This window comes from Bos indicus x Bos taurus, chromosome 18, assembly GCF_003369695.1.
Source record: "Bos indicus x Bos taurus breed Angus x Brahman F1 hybrid chromosome 18, Bos_hybrid_MaternalHap_v2.0, whole genome shotgun sequence".
NCBI lineage: Eukaryota > Metazoa > Chordata > Mammalia > Artiodactyla > Bovidae > Bos > Bos indicus x Bos taurus.
Genome location: NC_040093.1, coordinates 31,204,911 through 31,228,570, shown reverse-complemented (window position 1 = coordinate 31,228,570; position 23,660 = coordinate 31,204,911). Strand labels below are relative to the sequence as shown.

The 23,660-nt window shown below is 50.5% G+C and overlaps 3 protein-coding genes across 5 annotated transcripts; 1 reads left to right on the top strand and 2 right to left on the bottom strand.

Moving 5' to 3' along the window:
* Positions 1 to 4,512: 4,512 nt before the first annotated feature.
* CIAO2B (cytosolic iron-sulfur assembly component 2B) lies at positions 4,513 to 7,760 on the bottom strand. 2 transcript variants are annotated; one of them, XM_027516352.1, is made up of 6 exons: positions 7,489 to 7,760; positions 6,231 to 6,500; positions 5,985 to 6,064; positions 5,604 to 5,729; positions 5,122 to 5,167; positions 4,513 to 4,725 (listed from the first exon to the last, which is right to left on the bottom strand). In XM_027516352.1, the coding sequence occupies exons 2-6, from the start codon at positions 6,400 to 6,402 to the stop codon at positions 4,628 to 4,630; spliced, it is 522 nt and encodes a 173-aa protein (XP_027372153.1). In that variant the 5' UTR covers positions 6,403 to 6,500; positions 7,489 to 7,760; the 3' UTR covers positions 4,513 to 4,627. The 2 variants fall into 2 exon arrangements, with proteins under 2 accessions (XP_027372153.1, XP_027372154.1); XM_027516353.1 differs by having other exon boundaries at positions 7,530 to 7,713.
* Positions 7,526 to 19,594, top strand: CES2 (carboxylesterase 2). 2 transcript variants are annotated; one of them, XM_027516350.1, is made up of 12 exons: positions 7,526 to 7,711; positions 13,193 to 13,397; positions 14,343 to 14,478; positions 15,125 to 15,258; positions 15,344 to 15,602; positions 16,045 to 16,143; positions 16,450 to 16,590; positions 16,706 to 16,786; positions 17,022 to 17,166; positions 17,600 to 17,725; positions 18,658 to 18,730; positions 19,146 to 19,594. In XM_027516350.1, the coding sequence occupies exons 1-12, from the start codon at positions 7,636 to 7,638 to the stop codon at positions 19,330 to 19,332; spliced, it is 1,662 nt and encodes a 553-aa protein (XP_027372151.1). In that variant the 5' UTR covers positions 7,526 to 7,635; the 3' UTR covers positions 19,333 to 19,594. The 2 variants fall into 2 exon arrangements, with proteins under 2 accessions (XP_027372151.1, XP_027372152.1); XM_027516351.1 differs by lacking the exon at positions 13,193 to 13,397 and having other exon boundaries at positions 7,587 to 7,711.
* On the bottom strand, positions 11,878 to 13,184 carry LOC113876762 (40S ribosomal protein S29-like). The gene has a single exon (XM_027516354.1). The coding sequence runs from the start codon at positions 12,630 to 12,632 to the stop codon at positions 12,462 to 12,464; it is 171 nt and encodes a 56-aa protein (XP_027372155.1). The 5' UTR covers positions 12,633 to 13,184; the 3' UTR covers positions 11,878 to 12,461.
* Positions 19,595 to 23,660: the final 4,066 nt, after the last annotated feature.

Here is a 23,660-nt window from a genome sequence, read left to right as displayed (position 1 = left end):
GGAGAACACTAGGGATTGGGAAGAAAGAAATGGTAACCTGCTCCAGTATTCTTCCCTGGGAAATCTCATGGACAAAGGAGCCTGGCGGGCTGCAGTCCATGAGGTCGCAAAGAGTTGGACACGACTTAGCAACTGAGTGTGCATGCACACATGGATGGGGTCAGGCGGTTGGGAATGGGATAGCCACCACTTGGTGCCACCACTGCCCAGAGATCAGCCCCTCCTCAGACCCAGGGAAGATGCTGGGGCACAGAGGGGAGGAGATGTAATGGAGAGACTTGGTTTCTAGTCCTAAATCTGTCCCCAGGCTCCTAGGTTTTGCTTCTCTCCCAGCTTCTATTACTCTATCCCAGCCCCTCTATTATTGCCTTGCTCGTGTTTGGGGTGTGTGAGGACTGGGGGCAGGCAAGCTGTGAGGTACTTTATAACAGGGACCTCCTATTAGACTGACGTTTGATTGTGAGGGGTGTGATGGGGGTGGGGGGCACCCATTCAGGGCTCAGGTGACATCACGAATGGATGGATCCTAGTGGGCTGCTGTAGGTTGTCATGGAGACCAGGGTCAGGGCTCTCTGGCTGCTGTGTCAGTTTCCTTGGCAATGTCTGAAATGGCCTTGGAATGAGCAGGGCCTGGTTAGGTAAGTGTTAGAGAGTTCACGCAGGCCCCTCTAGTTCTTGACGTCCTCAAAGCAAGCAAGGCCTGAACTGAGGGGTGGTCCATCCATTTGTGTCCTTCACATGGCTTGGGGGGTCTTGGGAGGACTGGGCAACCCCATGTTGGCTCTAGCTTCCTGGACCAGGTCCAGTGGGAAGATGGAGTCATGGATTGAGCCTCCTGTCAAAGAACAAAAGTCTTGGGACTTCCCTGGTGGTCCAGTGGTTAAGACTCTGCACTTCCAATGCAGGGGGCATGGGTTTGATCTTTGGTCAGGAAACTAAGATCCCACCATGCCATGCAGCATAGCCCAAAAAAACCCAAACAAACAACAAAAGTCCTAAGAGCCAGCAAACCACTTTCCATCAGGAATCCCAGCTGGGCTGCTCACGGCCCCTCCTAACCACCTTACACATGACCTTGCTGCTGACAAGAGCCCCTGGATGTCCGACAGAGGGTGGGTGTTGGGGGGGTAGCTGTGGTCATGTAAGGAATTAGGGCTGGGTTTCCCCTCTGATAATCTAAGCTCTTGACCTCAGCAATGTTTCCTCATTGCCAAGGGAACTGCATCCACACTGGGCCACTCAGGCCCCAAGCATTCCCCAACATGCATCAGTATGGCCAGGGGCCCCAGGAACCATACCAGGACATGCCCTTGAAACACCCCCAATTCTCCGTCCTCTCAGTTCTCTGGGCTGAGCTTGGCTGCCTAGGAGGAACAGACCGAGGCAAGAACACCCTCAGGAGAGCCTGGCCTTCAGATCCCAGCTCTGCACCTTGCTAGCTGTTTCACCTCTTCCCATTTAGTTTGGCTGAGCCTCAGTTCCCTCCTGTGTAGAACAGGAATAGTGCCTTCATGGCGGTGGTTATAAGATATGAATAATCTGAGGACTTCCCTGGTGGTCCAGTGGTTAAGATTGCATGCTTCCAATGCAGGGGATGCAGGTTCGATCCCTGGTTGGGGAACTAAGATCCCACCCACTGTATGGTGCATCCAAAAAAGAAGAAAGAAAAGGTATAAATAACATGAAATTCAGAGGTAAACTGGTTGGCATGTGTCTGGCATATAGTAATATCGATATCTCAGTATGAACACTTTTATTATCGCCCTTGGTTGGACAGGACAGGCTGAGTGGCTCTGTGGGCCCTCTCCTGCTGGTTCTCTCCTGCTCCTGCTCCATTCTGTCCACAACAGTGGTCTGCCCAGGACAGGGGCAGGTACAGATACTTCTCCCCTCTCCCCACTACCCACCTTTTCTCTGTGGGACCCTAAGCCCTTCCCCTTCCTGGGGTAGCAAAATGCTGCAAAGGGAACTTGGCTGGATTTCAGTGTCCCCACCCCTTCTCACACCACAGCTCCCATGCCCCAGTTCCTCTGTTCTGTTCTAAGGCTCGATTCATTCATTTCACTGACCTGTATTACCTAACTGTATGCCAGGCCCTTGTGCTTTGGGCAGGATGATGAGCAAAAATGGACAGACCTGGCATGTTCATATGTGTCCTCTAATCCCTGGGTTGGTCTCACTTAGCTATGATTTGTTGTTCCCATTTTGTAGACATGGTAACCGAGGCCTGAGAAGTCATAGGCCAGAAACAGCACAGCCAGACACACCTGGTGGAGGGCTTCAGGGACCTGAAACTTCATTCCCCCCTCACCCTCCAACCCTACCCCTACCCCCGTGTTTGCAGATAGCAGCTGGGATTCCAGAAAGTTACTCAGGCATTAGTCCAGTATTCACAAATGGTGTCACTGCAGGCAGCTGGGGGCCAGGCCCAGATGAGTCAAAACTGAAAAGGGGATATCTGATACGCTGGCTGGCTGGATGTGAGCAGCTTGGTGTCCCTCATCCACTGTGGCCTGGCTGCCAGGAGGGCCAGCTGAATGACTCAGTGACACCTGTCTCCCCTGTGACCCACCCCCCCACAACCCCCAGCTGAACAGAGACACCACAGATCTTAGACAGATCCGGGCTGTCACTGCAGACGTACACAGGCGGTGAAATCTACAGCTGGGTACTGGTGGTTGGGAAGCCTCCTTGGGGCCTGAGGGACCCTGGCTGGTTGGTCACCTGCCTCTCTGGAGCACTGAGCTGCCTCATCTTTGGAAATGGGAGGGTGGGTACTCTGCCTGGAAGGTCACCTGAAATGGTCCTAGATCCACTTGCAATCCCCTCAGAGCAGTCCTGAGCTGTTGTCACCACTTCCCACATCACACATGAAGAAACTGGGTGACATGAACTGATGACTCCACCTCTCTGAGCTGCCAGATCTTGGTCACTGGGTGGCAAAGCCACTCCTGCCTGGAAACCAGGTGACATTGGTGGTAAAGAACCTGCCTGCCAATTCAGGAGACTTAAGAGATGAGGGTTCGATCCCTGGGTCGGGAAGATCCCCTGGAGGAGGGCATGGCAACCCACTCCAGTATTCTTGCCTGGAGAATCCCATGGACAGAGGAGCCTGGTGGTCTATAGTCCATGGGGTCACACAGAGTGGGACAGGACTGAAGTGACTTAACACAGCATAGGCCCCTCCAGCCAGGCAACAGCGCCCCCTGCCAGCTGAGCAGTACCTGCTGAACTCCTTAGGTACCTCTACTCTAACTGGAGGTCTTTGGGAGTCACTTACTTATTCTAGAAGCTTCTTTCCTCACCTGCATAATAGAGATAAGAAAGATGCCACACAGGGCTGGCTCAAGAATTGGCCACCTAGGTACTAACATATCTAGGCTTCTGCCAATGCCCACTCTCAGGACAGGCTCAATATCTTCAGAAGGCCCCCAGGAACAGATGTGCCAAGGGCCCAGGCCCCTTGCTGAGGCCTCTGGAAGGCTCTGCCCACCAGATGGGCTGGCAAGTCTTCTTAATAACTGAATTTTTCCTCAAAGAAATGGAGGCAGGGAATCACATTATGACTTCTGACTGGCTGATCCAAGGGCTAAGCCCCCCAGCCTATCCTGGTGACCAACTGTGCTGTGGGAGGCAGAGGCTCCAGACCTGAGCACCTGGGGTGACACAACTGGAGGATACTGGTGGAGACAGTGCTTCAGGTGGCTTTCAACAGAGAAATCTGCTGTCACTACCCTGGCCGGGGGACTAGACTGAGCTTCACCGAGGATGGGGACAAGCTGGCATCACACAGCTACTGGTGGATACTAAGGATGCATAGAACACTCCTGGGCAAGGTTCTCATTAATAGAACTAACCTGAACTCAACCAATTCCTAGTTTATAGGAAACACAGCAAAGGAAGAAATTAGACTGTGGGACTTCTCCAGGACAACTCACATTGTGCTTTTCAAAATAGTGTCAAGAAAGATTAAAAGGTGGGGAGGTGGGGAGATAGTTCTAGAAGAGGCTAAAGAGATGACAACCAAATGCAATACATGGAATTTGACTGGAGCCTGATTAAACAAACAATTATGAATGACACTGTGGGGAAATTCATATATGACTGGATATTAGATATTAGTGTCAGGGAATTGTTTGCTTTGGGACCAGATAACAGTACTGTGGTTACAGGCTTAATCTTAGGAGACATAAGATGAAGTACTTAGAAGTGAAGGGTTGTATGTCTGCAGTTTACTGTCAGGTATATTTATATTCTCCACACATATAAATAAAGCCAGTGTTGTAACATCTTAAGAACTGTTAAATCTAGGTGGTGGGTATACAAGACTGTGTGCTACCTTATTCTTTCAATTTTTTGGCATACTTGCAACTTTTCCCAATCAAATCATTGGGAGAAATTTTTTAAATGAACCAAACCTCCTTGACTCATCCTGTATAGGCACTCACTACCACCCCCATCCCAAATCGAGAGTGACCCCACAGAGATGAAAGACTCTCAGGCACCCTGGGAAATGAATATAAGTTAAGGGTTTATTACAAAATGCAAAATGTTAGTTTCTTATTGTCAATGATTCAAGAAAACAAAACCAGGAGCCCTGCGTGGGGCTGGGAGCAAAAATCCAGGCTCAAGACCGGGCTGACAGACACTGGTTCACAACCTCAAGCAGGTGGGTGTTCTCTAGGGCAGCTGCCACCCGCTCTTTATCTGCAAGCTGCTTGTTCACTAGGTGGAAAGAAGAGAGTGGTGAAATATATCTAACCCCCCCAACCCCCAACAAAGCCCTCCTGTCACCTTCCCAGGATTCCAAGTCTTGATCTGGCTACCCCAACCATCTGAGCCCATACTTCCCCCACTTTCTTATGACCCCTTCCCACCTGGCCACTCTCGTCTGCCTGCTACACTATAAGGCCTGGCACACCCTGGTCCTATATACTTAGAAGAGAGAGAAGGCAGGAGTGAAAGAATATGGTAAACACAGGAGACTCAAGTCAGGCCAACTTTGCTTTAGGCGGCCACCTAAAGCATCTGCCTAGTGCCACACCCCCAATCTTGCCCTAGAAACCATCATGGCAAGGGGGAAGCCTCGGGGCTAATGCTTCAATACCAGCCCACACTTACCTGCATGTTCTGAGGCATGGGTCCCTGGTGTAATGTGCACATCCATCTGGGAGGGAGAGAGGTGGGCCTGAGCACCCACACACCTGCCTACCCCCTTCTCCCCACTCACCCCCTCCAGTTGATCCTACTCCTAATTATGCTTTTGGACTCCGGCCTTCCAAATCCACTCACTGCCAGTACATCACTACCCAAATGTCTGGCCAATGGCTACTGACTTAAAGACCTGCCTGCACCCTCCACCCCTGCTCCAACCTTATCTGTGGCTCCCTACTGCCCAAACTGCCACACTCCTCACTACTTTTCTGCACTTTCCATGTGGGTCTTTATTCTTGTCCTATCCAGTTGGAAAGTCTCCTCCCAATTTCATCTCTGCTAGCCAGGTTCCTTCCAGATCTCTCTGACATCCAGACTCATGCTCCCATATCCTCCTCAGTGACAAACACTCACAGCTGCCCCACCCACAGGGCTAAGTTCAAACTCACCTTGAAACGCTGGGGAAGGGATCGAAGAAGCTTGACTTTGATGGACAGGCCAATAAGGGTGGCCATACTACAGTGTGGAATGGTGGGTGTGAAGGCCACAGCCACTGTGCTCTCGGGGTCGCTCACCTAGTTGGGGAGAGGGATGTTAGGAGTCATGACCCGTTCAGTCCTGAGCCCCTCTTTTTAGTCTGTTGCTTCAAACAAGTCGTCTAACAAGTATGGGCCTCAGTTTCCTCATCCATAAAATGGGTGTGCAAATGTTCCAAAGAGCCACTGAGGGAGGAGTCCGTGTCCTGAAAGCACACCAGCCCCTAGGTGCACAGCTGAGCTATCGTGGCTCTCCCGAACAAGTCGCTACGCTGGACGCTGGGAGTGACTCACCTGAACCCGGACTTGCTCTACTACGTTCAATTCTTCTAGCGTCAGGGGATGCTCCGGGTCATTGATGGAGCGAATCAAATGTGCCAAGTGAAGGAAAGAGGACTCTGCGCCTTTGCCCACTGAGAAGCCTCCTCCGGAATGCCCGGCCCTAACACAGCTGCACCGACTACACAACGTCACTTCATCCCCCGCATCCCATGCCCCCGAAAACCGCCCTCCACCCCCGCGCCCGGCAGCGGTGGATATCGAAGATCTCGCGCGCGTCGATGCTGTCTGGAACCTGCTCGTCCTCCTCGCCCGCGGACACTGGCCGGTCCCCAGAGCGCTCGTAGATGAGGGGGTTAGCGTTCTCCAGGAGACCGCCCCCCATGCCGCCGCCGCCCACCATCGCGGAACCGCTGCGGGCGACCTTAGGCATGCACTTCCTCTCCTACGGCGCACTTCCGGGGAACGGGAATGGGGCGTGGCGTGGTGACGGGGTAACGCGAGGGACACGCGGCGCTGCTCTTGCTCCACCTGGGGTATGGGTGGGACGGTGGCCACCATGAGCTCTCCACCCGGACCCGGGAACATACCGAGCGCCTCCAACAACGGCACCGAGAAGGGAGCACTTGTGCGAGCCGGGAGGGTGCTGGGCACCGCAGGATAAGGCTGGAGCACTGAAGATCCGAATGAGATCGAGCCAGGCATCATTTCCTCCGAGAAACCTGCCCCGTAGGCTGGGCAGTTGCCTAGACTTGCCTGTCTGCCCCGGAACGGCTCACTGCGTTTCGGAACTTCCCGGACACGCACCTGTAGCTCCATCTGCACCTGGGGCCCGAGAGTGCTCTCTCAGTCCCCAGCACGCGGACCAGCAGACGTTCTTTAAATGTTTGTCCAATGGATAAATAACTGACCTCGATTTTGGAAAGAGCTGGGGACAGGGAAAGACCCGGGATGAGGTTGAGGGTGTCCTTAAGATGAGTGCCACAATCAAGTGTGCATTTCAAAAGGGGGACCTTTGCTGAGTAGGGCGGGGGGCTCAAGGAGACCCTCAGACCAGAGACAGTAAGGGGATGAAGCTGAACCCAGGAAATCGATCCCTGAAAACAAGGAGGAGTTTTTGGAATGACTGGCAGTCACGTTTTCCTGCCTTTACTCGAGCGGTTCCTTTCCCTCTGAACGAAAGTCGTTTTGATATCTCTTGTCTGTGGGAATTCTGATCGTGCCCCTCCTCAAGGAAACGCTCCCGGTTTCCCCAATTACAGCTTATTGCTCCCTCTCCGCGCTCCTCGCACCGGTTCCCCCCGCCCCCGCCCCAGCACCACATTTGTCAAGCCTGTGACTGTAGGGACACTGAACGCAAGTTTGGGGAGAGGGGTCTTGGTATTGCGGAGAACTGCGGAAGCCTCAATGCCTCTTCGAAGGAAGCCCAAGGGGACCCAGACAGAAGGGAAGCGGTTGTGCTAGCCCTTGCCTGCCACTGGGCTTAACCCATTTAGTCCCGCTCTCCTGCCAAACCCACCTTTGCTCCCGCCTACGCCCTGCCCAGTCCAAACTACAGACCTGGGCGAGGCACTGACTGGTCGAGTCCTGGCTGGACGGGTCCCCGCGCAGCCTCTTGAAAAGCCGTGTGCCCGCCAGTAGTACAGAAAAGACTTCTGAGCTCACGATGAAGCCGGACGGGCCTCGCTTGCGTCTGAGGGCCGTGGCCTTCGGGTTCTTGCTTCTCCTCGTCCCGGGCCAGGGTGAGGCTCCCGCGCAGGGCAACATAGGGACCGGGGTAGGACTTGGCCAAATTCTGCAGAGGCTGTGGGGATGGAGGTGGGGGTGGGAGAGCGGGTACTGGCGTCCGGGAGGTGGGAGCCGCTGGAGCGCTACAGTAACAGAACCGTGATCCCACGCATCTCTGCGTCCCCAGAGGCGAGAAAAAGTCTGGCCTGCCCCAGGTCTAGCTACGCTGAGGGGCAAACGGGCTCTAGGTTGCGAGACGCAGCCGGGCGGGGTGGGAAGTTATTTGGAACATTTCCCTTCTAAGTGTTCGTGGTGGAGCTGGAGCTGATCGGTGATAGCATCAACAATAATAATAACCTTCCTGCCACCGTTTGGCTCTGAGCGTTGCAACCTTGGCCAGAGGGACGTCCTGACAGCCTCTGAATCTCTCTCCACGGAGTTGTAGGCAAGGTTACTGGCTCAGGCTACAGAGGCCCCCATCCCCAGCAGCTACATCTAGCAGAAGAGACTGCCACATCCTCTTCACCCCATGCACCCACCCGAGGTGAGGGTATGCCTTAGCCTTCAGGGCAAAGGTAATAGCTCTTTGTGCCAGCCCTTATCAGTAGCTTTTACTGATAAGTAGCTTAGGCTATGTGGGCACAGTACCCGAGCACAGCCCCAGCTCCTGTACCTGCTCTTGAACCCTGCTGCTGCTGCTGCTAAGTCGCTTCAGTCGTGTCCGACTCTGTGCGACCCCATAGACGGCAGCCCACCAGGCTCCCTCGTCCCTGGGATTCTCCAGGCAAGAACACCGGAGTGGGTTGCCATTTCCTTCTCCAATGCAGGAAAGTGAAAAGTGAAAGGGAAGTCGCTCAGTCGTGTCCGACTCCCAGCAACCCCATGGACTGCAGCCCACCAGGCTCCTCCATCCATGGGACTTTCCAGGCAAGAGCACTGGAGTGGGATGCCGTTGCCTTCTCCGGCTCTTGAACCCTATGATCATGTAATTCAGAGGTTCTCTGCCTGTGACACTTGACTATCTTGTCCCCTCCCAGTCCAATCTGCCCAGGAAGGGTCCACACACTCATGACTCCCCCGTGGCCCACCCCACTGGGCTTCCACCCTGACCCCTTGCTCACCAGACTCTAGGAGGTCCCCGGAATCTTCCAGCACCACAATCTGCTAAGCTTGGCTGAGGCCTCTTTTTAAACATGTTGCTGTGTTGGATTGGACCCACTTTCAGAGCAGAAGAATTGATAAGTACAGGTGATGGGTCTGTCCCTCTCCTGTTCTACCAAGTCCTAGCTTTTTGACAGGGACCATCTAGATCTCCAGGGCTTTCCACACACTGCCCAGGAGTTCACCCAAGAATGGGTGTGTGCATGCATCCTTGGTTTTCACCTAAATGGTCACCCATTGCCTCCCTTTCTGGTCCCGGCTTTTCCACTTCCTGACCCCAGGAGTGACTTCCACACCCCATCGTGGTAGAACTTCTTCATCCTGTTTAATGAAAGGCCTTCTCTTCAAGAAGTAAGCATCCTCAATGTAACCAGCCTCTGATCAGGAACATTTTAGCAGGTTTTGTCCTTTGCTATAACAAACAACCAGCATTAGAGGCTGGTGGAGGCAGTGAATTACATGGATAGACATTCCATCCCACCAGGAACTAGAGAGCAGCATGTTCCTTGGGAGAATGGTGGGCCTTCTGACTTGAAAAGGCATTGCTCAGTTACCCTCTGTGGAGCGTGAGAATAGCTGCTGACTCTGGCCTCACCCACACTATGTGTCATCAAACATGTTAATCCGTGTAAATCTAATAGGTATAGGGTAGTACAGTCACGTGAGGCTGTTTTTTGTTTTCTTTCTTTTAAAAAAAATGAACACTTTTTATTATGAAACCAGGCTCAGATCTGCCAAATTCTGCAGACAGAACCTGAGCATGCAGGAGGAAAGGCGCCAAGGAGGTGGGAACCGGTGGAGATAGCACCAGAGGAATTGGGAGCCTGATTGGATACCTCCCTGCACCCTGAGGCACAGAGAGGGTCAGGACTGCCTGAGGTCACATAGCACTGCAGGGCTCCCCATCTGAGGTAGGGAGAATAATATAGCAGACTCAGTATGCCTTCAACAGTTATCAAGACCTGGGCACCTTAGTTTTGTTTGGATTATCACCTCTCCTTTGCACTATTATTTGAAACAAATCCCAGACATCACATCACTTGTAAATTTTTTTAATCATGTCCTACTAAAATAAAAGGTGTATATCTCTCATAATTTCTTAATGTAATCAAACATCTAGTCAAACATTGTTTTTTCATGTTATCTCATGATATTTATGACATTTTTTAAAACCACGATTTATATAAGATTCATACTTTAAGAACTGGTAGCTGTGCTTCTTTTTTTAATAGCAAATTTAAGATATAATTCACATAGCATTTAATATGGTTTGTAGGGACTTCCCTGGTGGCCAGTGACTAAGACTCCATGATCCCAATGCAGGGGGCACATGTTTGATCCCTGGGCAGGGAACTAGGGACTTCCCTGGTAGCTCATCTGGTGAAGAATCTGCCTGCAATGCAGGAGACCCTTGTTTGATTCCTGGGTCAAGAAATTCCCCAGGAGCGTGGATAGACTACCCAATCCAGTATGTTTGGGCTTCTCTGGTGGCTCAGATGGTAAAGAATCTGCCCTCGATGAGGGACACCTGGGTTCGATCCTTGGGTTGGGAAGATCCCCTGAGGGAGAGCATGGCAACCGACTCTGTATTCTTGCCTGGAGAATCCCCATGGATAGAGGAACCTGGCGGGCTACGGTCCATGGGGTCGCAGAGTTGGACACAACTGAGCAACTAAGCACAGCACAGCACGGGGAGCTAAATCCCACATGCCATAACTAAAAAAGATCCCACATGCCACAACTAAGACCCAGCACAGCCAAAGAAATAAAATAAATAAACACACATTTTAATATGGTTTTTAGTATATTTATGGAGTTTACCACATTGATTTCCCTTTGCCCCAACATTTTCTCTCTATGAATATCCCAATTGTGATTTTGTATAAATTGAATCATCCAATATGTGGTGCTTTAGAACTGGCTTTTTTCACTTAGCATATTTTCAAGGTTCATCTGTGTTGTAGAATGTTTGGTAATTCTTTTTATTGCTGAATAATATATTCTATTGTGTAGATATTGTACATTTTATCAATCCATTTATCAGTTGATGGACATTTGGATTCTTTCCACTTTTTGGCTATTATAAATAATCCTGCTATGAACATCCATACCCAAGTTTTTGTGTGGACATGTTTCCAATTCTCTTGAGTTTATACCTAGGAGTGGAATTGCTGGGTCATTTGGTAACTCTATGTTTAACTTTTTGAAGAACTACAGGATGTTTTCCAAAGCACTTGCACCATTTTCCTTTCCCACTGGCAATGTACGAAGGTTCCAGTTTTTCCACATCCTTTCCAACATTTATTATTGCCTGTCTTTTTGAAGTATTTCGTGAAGCTCAATCTTCAGATTCCTTCTCTGCCTTGCTTCTGTTTTCCTTGTGATTTTGTTGTTGTGTTGAAGAAACTAGTTTATTCTGGAGAGGATCCCAGAGTTGGGATTTGGGTTATTTTTGTTTGTTTTCTTGAAGTATAGTTGATTTATAATGTTAAGTTAGTTTCAGGTGTACAGTAAAGTGGTTCAGTGATAAACATATTCATATTCTTTTCCCTTATAGATTATTATGAGATATTGAGTAGAGTTCCCTGTGCTGTATAAGGGCTCTAGGCCCTTGTTGGTTATTTTATATATAGTAGTGTGTATATTGGCGAAGGCAATGGCAACCCACTCCAGTACTCTTGCCTGGAAAATCCCATGGATGGAGGAACCTGGTAGGCTGCAGTCCATGGGGTCGCTAAGAGTCGGACACGACTGAGCGATTTCACTTTCACTTTTCACTTTCATGCATTGGAGGAGGAAATGGCAACCCACTCCAGTGTTCTTGCCTGGAGAATCCCATGGACGGAGAAGCCTGGCAGGCTGCAGTCCATGGGGTCGCACAGAGTCGGACATGACTGAAGCGAATTAGCAGCAGCAGCAGCAGCAGCAGCAGTGCATATATGTTAATCCCAAACTCCTAATTTATTCCTCCCCCCTTTTTCCTTTTGGTAACCATAAATTTGTTTTCTGTGTCCCTGAATCTGTTTCTGTTTTGTTCATTTGTATCATTTTTTAAATTCTATATATAACAGAGTTTGGATTTTGCTGGTATGGTGTCTTTTAACTGTTTCTCTGCCCCCTGTGTGCCTGTAAATTTGTATTTATATTCTAGAGTCTCGATCAAATTCAGATTTTACGTTTTGCTTTGTTTTGTTTAGGGTCAAGACTGCTTCATATGCAGTACAATGGACTTCCAATAGAAAACATACAATGTCTGATTGTCTTGCTTTCTGTGACAAAATAAGTTGCTGACATCACATTCAGGTTTCAGTATGCGTTTCTCTTAGCATGATTGAGACAAATATCTCATTTGTGTAAAAGCTATTTATTGGTATTCCTCATTCTATCTGAATATGCACTTTCACCATTTCATGTTCTTTTGCCAAATGTACGTTGCTGTCATCTTTCTTATTTATAGAATTTTTTATCTATTAGGAATTTCAGCTCCCCAACTGTTAGGTGACTTTCTTTCTTTTTTTAAATTTTTAAACTTTTATTTTCAAAGAGCTAGTATTGTTTCTGCATAAGGTAGATGTGCTGGACGATCCATTTAAGCAAGTCCAGTTAGTCCAACTTAACGACACTGATGTCCTTCGCATACTGGTGGAAACGCTGGTGGCACATTTTGAGGCCGTATTTTTGGATCAGACCATGGTGGTTTGAGCAGACCCAGCAAGAGCGAGAACTCTGGCTGAATTTTCTCTGATGGATCCAATAGAGCTGCTGGTGGCCCATGTTGCTTTCTTGGCTGCAATGAGGCAAAGGTGTTAGGTGACTCTTAATCTCTTCCTGGTTGCCAGATCCCTTTAGCAGGGCGGGCTGTGCTTTCTAATGTTCTAGACACAGCTGCCCTTTCCTCTGTAGTTCTCCTCACAACATCACTCTTTATTTGGGGAATACTTTATGTCATTCTTGCCACCTGGAATGTGAGATCCTTAAGGACAAGAATCTTGTCTGTCTGATTCCTATAGTTCTCCTGCTGCTCCTAGGCCTGCACACAGTGAGTGGAAGGGACACTCTCACCCCCATCAAGCTCATATGGCTATTTGAGGCTCCTGGGGCTAAACCATGATGCCAAGCCCCAGAGAGGTACACTGAGCCTGATGGAAAAGGCTGGAGCAGTAAAGGCAGTGGGGGCAGGGCAGAATTACAGGCAGGGAGTCTGTAAAGCAAGTATTGGTAGATCAGTGTCCCTTGAGCTGAGCTGAGGACAGGAAGGAGGTGAAAACATCAACAGTCTGGGAGGGCAGCTGAATGGGGAGACCCAACCCTGATGTCCATCTCTCTGCCCACAGGCCAGGACTCTACCCGCCCTGTCCGAACCACACACACAGGGAAGGTACAGGGGAGCCTTGTCTACGTGAATAATGCTGATGTGGGGGTCCACACCTTCTTGGGAATTCCCTTTGCCAAGCCACCTGTAGGGCCGCTGCGATTTGCACCCCCGGAGCCCCCAGAATCTTGGAGTGGTGTAAAGGATGGGACTTCCCAGCCAGCCAAGTAAGCAGGAGGTCTGGGAACTTTAGGCCCTGGTATAGAGGGTACTCTTGAGCTCTGGGCCAGGTTGCAGTTGTTATTTCATCTAAGCCACAGCCAGTTTTCCTTCTGAGTTTGATGGATATTCGAATGCATTTTTCCGATAAGCATGCTGAAGCTTGAAAGAGCAAAGTAACTTTCCCAGACTGAGGACTTAGCACTCAAAAGAGCATTAGATCTACATGCTGAAGGGACAAGCAGAGACATGTAACTCCCTAAGTTTTAATCATACCAAGTGATCTCTGACACCAGAGAAAGTGGCTCTGAAAGAGGTTTGACCCTTGTAGGAGCTCCTGATTCTAGCAGCTCATACTGTAGATTCCCAAGGAGTGGCAGACCTGAGTCTTCACAGTCACTCTGCCAACCAACAGGGCCAGGTGCCACAACTGCAACCTGGCCCAGAGCTCAAGGAATTGACCAAGGAATGTGTGAATGTTCTTGCAGCTGGAAACTTTGAGGGAGAGATGAGGTTTTCTGAGAGATTGACTTGAGGTTTTTAAAGGACATTGCACTGCTCTTCTCTTGAGAAATTAAGCCATTCATTTTGGCAGCACATGTGTACGGGCTACTCCCCTGTCCCAGGTGTGTGTGAGTACAGGGATATGGTGGTGAATGTCAACACAGGCAACCAACAGTTCTCATAGAGGCCCTCAAGAGTCAAGATTTCTCAGCCTCAGGAGGATAGTATCCAAGGCCCTCATAAACTTGAGGCTTCCCTGGAAGACGGGGCTCCATTCCAGCTTTCCCAGAGTCTGTGGACTGTAACCTGGTGCAAAGGTCCTTTAAGGAGGGATCACATGTAAGTGGGGCATCAGAGAAAGTTGGACCAAGTAGCTGGGAGTAAATCGGGGCCCAGAATCTGGTTACAGCTACTGCACAGCCCCAGGACTAACTGCCTGCCACCACCAGGTGTCCGCAGGACGCCGACGGCATGAAAAGCATGGAACTATGGAATGTGACCCTGCCTTCTACCTCCATGTCTGAAGATTGTCTGTACCTCAACATCCACACACCTGCCTATTCCCATGAGGGCTCCAATCTGCCTGTGAGTGCCAGGACATAACTGGGTGAGGGGTGGGAGGATGTTTCTTCTGCAAGAAGATTGAAAAGGACAAGATCAGCTTGAGCCCCACTGCACGTGGACCCTGTTAAGACACTGAGTGCTTCTTACCCAGCGTGGATTGCTGACCCTTCGGCACAGGGTCACAAAACCCTGGCTGCTCTCAGAGGTCAGAAACTGTGTCCCTAGGAGGGACAGTGGACTCACCCAACCAACTCATACCCAGGACCCAGTCAGGTACCTAGGTGCCTAAGGCCTGCACTTTGAGGTGGCCAGAGACCCCAGTCTTGGATTATCCATTGGGCCAGTGAGAATGGAGTACTCTTAATTAATGTGCATGCATGTAAGGTGATCAGAGAAACACTCCTTTTCTTTCCACCTCAGAGGGTTCTGGGGGAAATGGAGCCAGGCTCTGGTAAGTGGGACAGGCCTTACATGTGGGAGGTGGGTTTTCCTGATAGAACATGGGTCACCTTCAGTCCAGGTAATGAAGACACTACTGTGTCTTGCTAGAGTTCTGTCCATGTGGTTAGGTGAGCAGAGTCAAAGTGGTGGTTAGTTTAGGTAGCAGCCCTGGTGGGGTTTAGGGCCAGGTGGGAGCCACATGGTAACTATACCTCGGATTCCCCAGGTGATGGTGTGGATCCATGGTGGCGGGCTTGTCCTGGGCATGGCGTCCATGTATGACGGCTCTGCACTGGCAGCCTTTGGAGACGTGGTGGTGGTCGTTATCCAGTACCGCCTGGGTTTGCTGGGCTTCTTCAGGTGAGTCTGGGGTTGGGCTGGGCTGGGCAACGAGGACTGATGGAGCTAGGACAGCCCCATGACCCTCATCCTTGCCACCTCTCAGCACTGGAGACAAGCACGCAACTGGCAACTGGGGCTACCTGGATCAAGTGGCCGCACTGCGCTGGGTCCAGCAGAATATCGCCTACTTTGGAGGCGACCCTGGCCGTGTCACAATTTTTGGCGAGTCTGCGGGTGGCATAAGCGTGTCTTTGCATGTCATATCCCCCATGTCCCAAGGACTCTTCCATGGCGCCATCATGGAGAGTGGCGTGGCCCTGCTGCCTGGCCTCACCATCAACTCATCTGACAAGATCGCCAAAGTAAGTGCCCTCACCCGTGGAAAGCCCAGACCTGCTCCCTGCATTTCTTAGCCCTCAGCCCATTATGCTGTCTGTTAAGTGGAGATAACAGGGACTCCCCTGCCATCAGAGGACCTTGGGAACAGCCATCTACCTGGGGATTGTTCAGGGGTCAGAATTCACAGGACTCTGTCAGCTCAGAGGCTGAGTGTGTTCCGTGGCCCATAGAACTTCTGCCCTGGGACCCCCATCAGAGGCAGGACCATCTAGGAAAGTGGGATGGCACCCCCCCCCAGCTGAGTCCTCTGAGCAACAGGGAGGTTGGGACAATTTCAACCCTGTAGAAATCCATTCACAATACTCTGTGAGATTTGGGGGTACACCTGCCTGCACCTGGGGCATTGGGCATACCTCTCTCCCCTACCTGGAAGGATGAGCCGACCACTGCCTGATCTCTTCACAGGTGGTAGCCAACCTGTCTGCCTGTGGCCAGGTTGACTCAGAGGCCCTGGTGGACTGCCTGCGGCACAAGAATGAAGAGGAGGTTCTGGCCATCAACAAGGTTTGGCTGAATGGATGTGGCTTTGAAGGGAGGGGCAATCAGGTGTGCGGCAGGCAAGCCTGGGTACCCTTCACTGTCACGGGCAAGTTTTTCTAGCTCCACACTGTGGTGTCCTTATAGCCCTCTTACAGGAGCCTCCTGTAAGCCTCCCTTACAGGAGATGAGGTGCGAATTGAGACCAGGCCATGTTGAGGCAGATGTAGGACCTTCTGGGATGGGTGTGAGCATCCTGGGATGAACCAGGAAGGGGTGCATGATGTCTGTGGCATCAGAAAGTGTCTGCGACCTGACCTTGAGGATCCTTAGCTCATCAAGATCATCCCCGGCGTGGTGGATGGGATCTTCCTGCCCAAGCACCCCCTGGAGCTGCTGGCCTCTGACGACTTTCAACCTGTCCCCAGCATCATTGGTGTCAACAATGATGAGTATGGTTGGATCATCCCCTTGGTGAGGCCCACTCCCAAGCCTCCAGGTGCCTGGGAGCCCATCCAATGGGAAGTCCTCAGGGCTTCATAGTTCTGGGCCCATCCTATTTCCAACTTGAGTCTCTCCCACCACCCAGAGCGTGAACAATTCTGACACTAGGAGGGAAATAAGCAGAGAGTCCGTGAGGAATGCCTTGCAGGAATTGTCAACAATGACGGTGAGGTTCTTGTGGACCTGCCCTCATGGGAAGGGGTTCCTTTCCTATCCCAAGGCACGGGGAACCCATCACCCAGATATCCTGTCTATGCAATACCTGCCCCCACCCCCACCAGAGCTTGGTCCCTGTCCTCAGTTCCCAATCCCAACCCAGAATCCATCTCCCACCTCTGCCCCTGCTGCCTCCCGGCCCCTGCCAGCCTGCCTAACCTGACTCCCTCATCCACCTGGGGCAGACTATGCCTCCTGAGTTTGGTGAGCTGTTGATGGAGGAGTACATAGAGGACAGTGAAGACCACCAGACCCTCCAAAACCAGCTCCATGAGATTATGGGGGACTACCTTTTTGTGATCCCTGCACTCCAAGTAGCAATGTTTCATCGTAAGTACATCTGTAACTAAAGCCAGACTGGCAGGGGGGCAGCTTGGAGCTGCAGGTGTCAGGGGAGGTCTACCAGTGTCCAGGTCCCCACCCATATATATTTATTGGGCCCCAGGTGCCAGGCACTTGAGATCCTTCATCTCGGTAAATCCTCATGGCTAGTCTAAGAGACAGACATTTATCCCATTTTACAGAAGAGGAAAAGAGTTCAGTGACCTTCAGTGACTTGCCCAAGACCACACCCTAGGAAGTTCCAAGGCCACGATTTGAACCCAGGCCCTTCCCACTGCCGTTGCTCCAGCCTGGGATTCCCTCACCCCATTGTCCAGATTCCAACCATCTTTGGACCTAGCTATGTCATCACCATGGATCATGCAGGAAGGCTCCCAGTGAGGGGCTGCCATGTCATGGCCCATCTGCCCTACCTCCCCAGGTTCCCACGCCCCTGTCTACTTCTACGAGTTCCAACATCAGTCCAGCTTCTTCAAGGATGTCAGGCCGAGCTCTGTGAGGGCGGACCATGGAGATGAGGTTCTCTTCCTCTTCAGGAATGAGCAAAGTGAGTCATCCTGGGTGGGGCTCCTTGTTCCCAGGATGTGGGATGCTCGCTGAGACCCTGGGTGAGGGCAATCATGAGAAAACTAAGGCTCTGAGAGAGGACGGGATCAGGTGTCCAAGATCTGACAGATGGAAAGACTGAGCTCCAGGGACTTCCCTGATGGTCCAGTGGTTAAGACTCTACACTCCTGATGCAGGGGGCACAGGTTCAATCCCTGGCTGGGAAACTACGGTCCCGCATGCTGCAGGTACAAAAAAGAAAAGGAAATTTTAAAAAAGAAGACGAAGAAGAAAAGGAAAGGGAAAAAAAAACTGAGCTTGGAGTCCAGGACTCTTCAGACCAGAACCTATACTCCATCTCTCCCCACCCTGATTTTAGGTGTCTGGCATGGGTGCAGAGAACATATTTCAAAGGCATTTTTCTCTCTCTCTCTCTCTTTTTTTTTTCCCTTCCTCCCTACCCTTCTTTTTCCTATTTATTTATTTATTTTTTAAAATCACTCAGTCATGTCCAACTCTTTGTGACCCCACGGACTATACAGTCCATGGAATTCTCCAGGCCGGAATACTGGAGTGGGTAGCTGTTCCCTTCTCCAGGGGATCTTCCCAACCCCAGGTATTGAATCCAGGTCTCCCTCATTGCAGATGAATTCTTTACCAGCTGAGCCACCAGGGAAGCCCTCCTATTTATTTTTTAAATCTCTTCCAGTGTCAGAAGAAGAGAGCCTTCTAGGTCAGGGTTGAACCCAGTGTCGGGTCAGCCAGAGGCCGGGATGAATATATGGGGCTTGGGCAAGGACAGGGCCTGGGGATCGGGCAGAGCTGAAGGCTGGGGATGACAGGGCAGAGCCTGGGATGGTGGGGAGACGGGCGAATGACCCACGTGCCGGACTGAACTGCCCTGACCTGGACCCTTGTCTTCTTGCTCTGTAGTCCAATTCACGGAGGAGGAGGAGCTGCTGAGCAGGAAGATGATCAAGTATTGGGCCAACTTTGCTCGAAATCAGTGAGATGTCACACCCCTACTTTAACCCCATGGTGGGGAGGGCAGGGCCTGGAATCCATCTGGGGCTCCCCTCATCTGTCTACGGTGACTCATGAGTGTATGTGTCCTTCATTGCATGGCCCCCTCCCCAGCTCCAAGATCCTCTTGGACACTCTTTCCATCTCTGGGTGACCTGGATGGTGGGGGGAGGGGCGGTGACAGTGCTGTTACCTACAGAACCTCCCTCTGTCAGGAAGGAACAAAGGCTGCCCTGCCTCCTGTAGAACTGATGCTCTAGTGGGAGGTGGTTTCTTTCTTTCCTACTTCTAGAAACCTCCCCTCTCATTCCCCAAGCCCTGTTTGGTTGCCTTGCCTGACCTGTCAGGGTGCTTGGATCTGAGCTTGGTAGGACTCAGAGTGACCCTCATGTCTACAGGAACCCCAATGGTGAGGGTCTGCCCCACTGGCCGATGTTCGACCAGGAGGACCAATACATGCAGCTGAACACGCAGCCTGCAGTGGGCCGGGCCCTGAAGGCCCACAGGCTCCAGTTCTGGATGAAGACCCTACCCCAGAAGACACAGGAGCTAATGGAGACCAAGGAGAAGCACACAGAACTATAGTTTCCTGCATCTGGGGGTGGGGGGTTGGGGGCTTGAGTATAGGTGGGGCTCTGCCAGATGTGCCCACACATGCCCAGTGAGGAGCCAGCAGTTTTTTCTTTCATTCACACAGCCATTCATTCATTCATTGATTCTTCTACCCATCTATCCTCCCGGAAACCTTGAAGAACCAACTGCCTGATGTTCCCAAGCCTGCCACGGGTCCTCTCTTCTCAGACACAATCAATAAACCTTCCCAGGAAGCTGTGTGAGCAAACACTAATGGAAGTTTACTTTCTTTAGCACTCCACTGGACCCTGAGCCCCGTCTTCCCTTCCTTACTTCCACTGCCTCCCCAGCCTCTCTCTCCTCTACCTCTGAAGGAAGGTGCTTGGGGAACCTTGCACACCTGGCTCTCAGCAAGGCCCCCATGCTCTCCGTCTGTAAATGGCCAATCAGAAACCTGGACACTAGGATCCTGGGAGTGTAGGATCTCAGCCCCGCCCTCCACCCAGGCTACCCATTACTCAGAATGTCCATGTCCCTATCCCCACCCATTGTCTTCCTAGACTAAGTGCTATCTATTGTTGACCTTTAAACAAACTTCTCTTTCACTTAGTGTCCCACAGAGGTGATTGACCCTTTTTTTTTGTAGGAAGCAGAATTGGGCTTGTCCATGGGCTGCTGGAGCCTGGGCCAGCTGCACAGTGGTCAGGAGAACTGGGCGGGTTCCTCAGTCACTGTCTCCTGAACCTGTCTTTATCTTCAGTGATTCTGCAGACATTGTAGGGCCCAGACTTTACATGATCGCAGCACATCCATGAAGAGATTTATCTGTGAGATATTTCCTGGAAGCAGGATTGAGGGATCAGAAGATCTAGGATGTTAGGAGAAGAGACTTGTCTGTTGGCTCCCAATGGCCTCTTCATCCAGGGAGGTCTCCTTTGCTTTTTAGAATCCCCCTTGCTACTGCCGACCCCCACCTCCAACCATCCCCTCTGCTGAGCATTCCCCAACTCACTGTGGGCATTGACATGATTCGTTTTCCTATGGACCTCATTCTCCCTAAACTTTTAATTCCTTTTCACCATCTCTTCCCACCCGCACCCCACCCCACCAAAACCCTATCTTATATTTCATCTCAATATGCAAAAGCACCAATTATGTTCATTCTGCCTCTTTGTTCCACCAAAGCACTTTCTTTATATCAATAAGAGGTTGTATCCCTCTTCTCATAGATCCTGGACTCCCTCTGACCCTCTGAGTACCTGGTTTCCCAGGAGAAATGTCCCCCTTCTTTCTACCCACTGTATTCAGCCCAATCAGAGCCCCCTGAAGTTGGGCTTGAAGGATGGAGATTCACGCATTGCCCACTATAGACACCAGGTGGCACACAAGTACACCCTTGAGCTTGAGATGACCAACTCTGGATGAGAAAGGAGACTTCTTTCTAAAGAACACTTTCTTTTGTTTTTTTTTTTCTTTCTTTCTTTTTTTTCTTTTGTTGTTCTTGTTAGTTCATCGCTAAGTCTTGTTCGACTCTTTGCGACCCCATGGACTGTAGCCTGCCAGGCTCCTCTGTCCATGGGATTTCCCAGGCAAGAGTACTGGAGTGGGTTGCCATTTCCTTCTCCAGGGGATCTTCCCAACCTAGGGATTGAACCCACACCTCCTGCATTGGCAGGTGGATTCTTTACCACTGAGCCACTAGGGAAGCCCGTTCTCATGAACACTGTCTGGTTCTAATGCTTCCCCAGCATCCTGAAAGCATCTGTTGGCATGCATGCTTCTGTTTTTCAGTCCTGCTATGCACAGTGTACTTCCCAAAAGTGGACTCCCAGGACTAGTTTTAGGTAAACTGATTTTTTGAACAGCTTTATTGTGGAATAATTCACATACACATTCACCCATTTTAGGTGTGAAATGGGTGTACAGTTTTATAAATTTGGATAAATGTATAAGACGTACAACCACCATCACATCAAGTTTTAGGATGCATCCATTGCTCAGAAAAGTTCCTTTGTGCACCCTGGCACTGCCCCGAACCTGATTCCACACAACTACTAACTTGCTTTCTGTTGCTATAGTTTGCCTTTTTTAAAGCTTCATATAAATTGATTTTTTTTTTACCAGCTTCTGTCTCTTAGCATAATGTTTTTGAGATTCAACCAGTAGTTTTTCTCTTTTCTTGCTGAAGAAGACTCCATATATGACACGCCACATTTTACCCATTCATCCACTGACGGACATTTGAGTGATTTCTCCTTTTTCCCAGGTGGTGCTAGTGGTAAAGAACCCACCCGCCAATGCAGGAGACATGAGACATGGGTTCCATCCCTGGGTCAGGAAGATCCCCTGGAGAAGGAAATGGCAACCCAGTCCAGTATTCTTGCCTGGAGAATCCCATGGACAGAACAGCCTGGTGGACTATAGTCCATGGGGTCCCAAAGAGTCGGACACGACTGAAGCGACTGAGCATTTTTAGGCTATTTTCAACAAAGTCGCTATGAACATTTTCAGACAAGTCCCTGGACATATGCTTTCATTTCATAAATAGTAAATTGCTAGGGCTTCCCAGGTGGCAGGAGCAATAAAGAACGCACCTGTCACTGCAGGAGACATAAGAGACACAGGTTCAATCCCTAGAGGACAGCATGGTAACCCACTCCCATATTCTTGCCTGGAGAATCCCATGGAAAGAGGAGCCTGGAAGGCTATAGTCTGGTCCATAGGGTTGCAGAGTTGGACACAACTGAAGCAACTTAGCACACATGCAAATAGCTAACAGTGGATTCACTGAGTCATATGGAAAGTGTGTGCTTAACTTTGAAAGAAAATGTCAAACTGCCTTCCAACTTGACTATGCCATTTTTGCATACTCATTAGCCATATATGTGAGTTCCAATTACTCCAGATTCTCACCAGCACCTCGTCTTATCAGTCTTTTACATTTGATTAATTTAATGGATGTGTAGTGGTATCTCATTGTGGCTGGTTACCTCCCTCCATCACCCACCTTCCTCTTTCTCAGTCTCTCTCTCATGAGCCCTTGCATGTACCTGGGATTCTGAGAGAGGGAATGGCCCCACCAGGGAAATTTCCAAAGAGGATTCAGGAAGCTGCCCTGGTTGTTTCTGGCAGGAGAGAAATTTGGTCCTCAGGCTCTCCAAATTGAGGTGTGAGCTGGAACTCCAGGAGAGGATCTGGCTTCCAGTCCAGCCATGACCTTCACCCAGTCCCTCAATGAACAGCACATTCAGCTGTTCGAATTAGCAAATATTTGCCAGTGCATTGTACTCTCCACCCATCCCCCCACCTCTCACTCCCAGCCAGTCATGTTCCTGACACTGGGGCCCATGGGGTGGGGGTCTCCCAAGCCAGCAGAGAGCCGGACATCCTGTTCTGACACAAGAACAGGCTCCCCTTGCCTCTGGTTTCATACCTCATGTTTTCGTGCTGTAACCTCACTTGAACCCTGCGAGGTGGCTCCTCTTATCATCACTGTTTAATGGAAGACAAAACTAGGCCTGGAACTGTGAAGTAACTTGTACCAGGTCACACAGCTGACACGTGGCAGAGCCAGGATCTCAGGGCAGGAGGGCTGGCTCTGAAATCACGTTGCTTCAGATTTGAAGTCACGTTGCTTCAGATTTGAAGTCACGTTGATTTGAGTTGCTACAAGGAGTCTTCCTGCCCCATTTCCTCCATCATCCCTGCCCAGGAGTCTCAGGCCCAGTGGAGGGTAGTGCCCTGCCTCCACCGCTGCCACGTGAGGCCACTTTCAGAGAGTCAGCCTACCTGAGAGTTATCCCCAGCATACACCCTGGGGATCCTCAGCGCACAGGCCCCTCAGCAGGGCTGCTCGGGCCCAAGGCATCATCCAACCACCATGAAAAAGAGCTTGTCTGTTTTTCAAAACATTAAACACAGAACTACTACCAGCAGTTCCATTCCCAGCTCTACAGCGAAGAGAAACGAAAACATAGGACCGCACAGAAACTCATAAACAAATGTTTACAACAGTGTAATTCATAAGAGTCAAAAGGAGGAAACAACCCAAATGCCCTTCAATGAATGAATGGGTAGAAAAAATGTTGCTGCACCCACAGTGAAATATTATTTGACCATAAAAAGTAAGTACTGATATGTGCTACACCCTAGATGAAACTCCAAAACATCATGCTGAGGGAGAGAAGCCAGATACTAAATGTCACATATCATATGATTGCTTTAATGTGATACATCCAGAATAAGTAAATCTATGGAGTCAGAGAGCAGATTAATGGTTATCGGCTCCTCAGGGGATGGGGTTATTGGCATGGAAGGTGAGGGGGTAGGAGTGGGAATGG

What these genes read in the sequence shown, in the direction of transcription:
- CIAO2B (XM_027516352.1), bottom strand. Translation starts at nt 6,402, where the DNA reads ATGCCTAAGGTCGCCCGCAGCGGTTCCGCGATGGTGGGCGGCGGCGGC. An exon ending in CGACGCGCGCGAGATCTTCG is followed by an intron (nt 6,065 to 6,230) that starts ATATCCACCGCT and finishes TTCACTTGGCAC; the next exon opens with ATTTGATTCGCTCCATCAAT. An exon ending in TAGAGCAAGTCCGGGTTCAG is followed by an intron (nt 5,730 to 5,984) that starts GTGAGTCACTCC and finishes CTCCCCAACTAG; the next exon opens with GTGAGCGACCCCGAGAGCAC.
- CES2 (XM_027516350.1), top strand. Translation starts at nt 7,636, where the DNA reads ATGAAGCCGGACGGGCCTCGCTTGCGTCTGAGGGCCGTGGCCTTCGGG. An exon ending in ATGAGGGCTCCAATCTGCCT is followed by an intron (nt 14,479 to 15,124) that starts GTGAGTGCCAGG and finishes CGGATTCCCCAG; the next exon opens with GTGATGGTGTGGATCCATGG. An exon ending in AGGAATTGTCAACAATGACG is followed by an intron (nt 16,787 to 17,021) that starts GTGAGGTTCTTG and finishes CACCTGGGGCAG; the next exon opens with ACTATGCCTCCTGAGTTTGG.
- LOC113876762 (XM_027516354.1), bottom strand. Translation starts at nt 12,632, where the DNA reads ATGGGCCACCAGCAGCTCTATTGGATCCATCAGAGAAAATTCAGCCAG.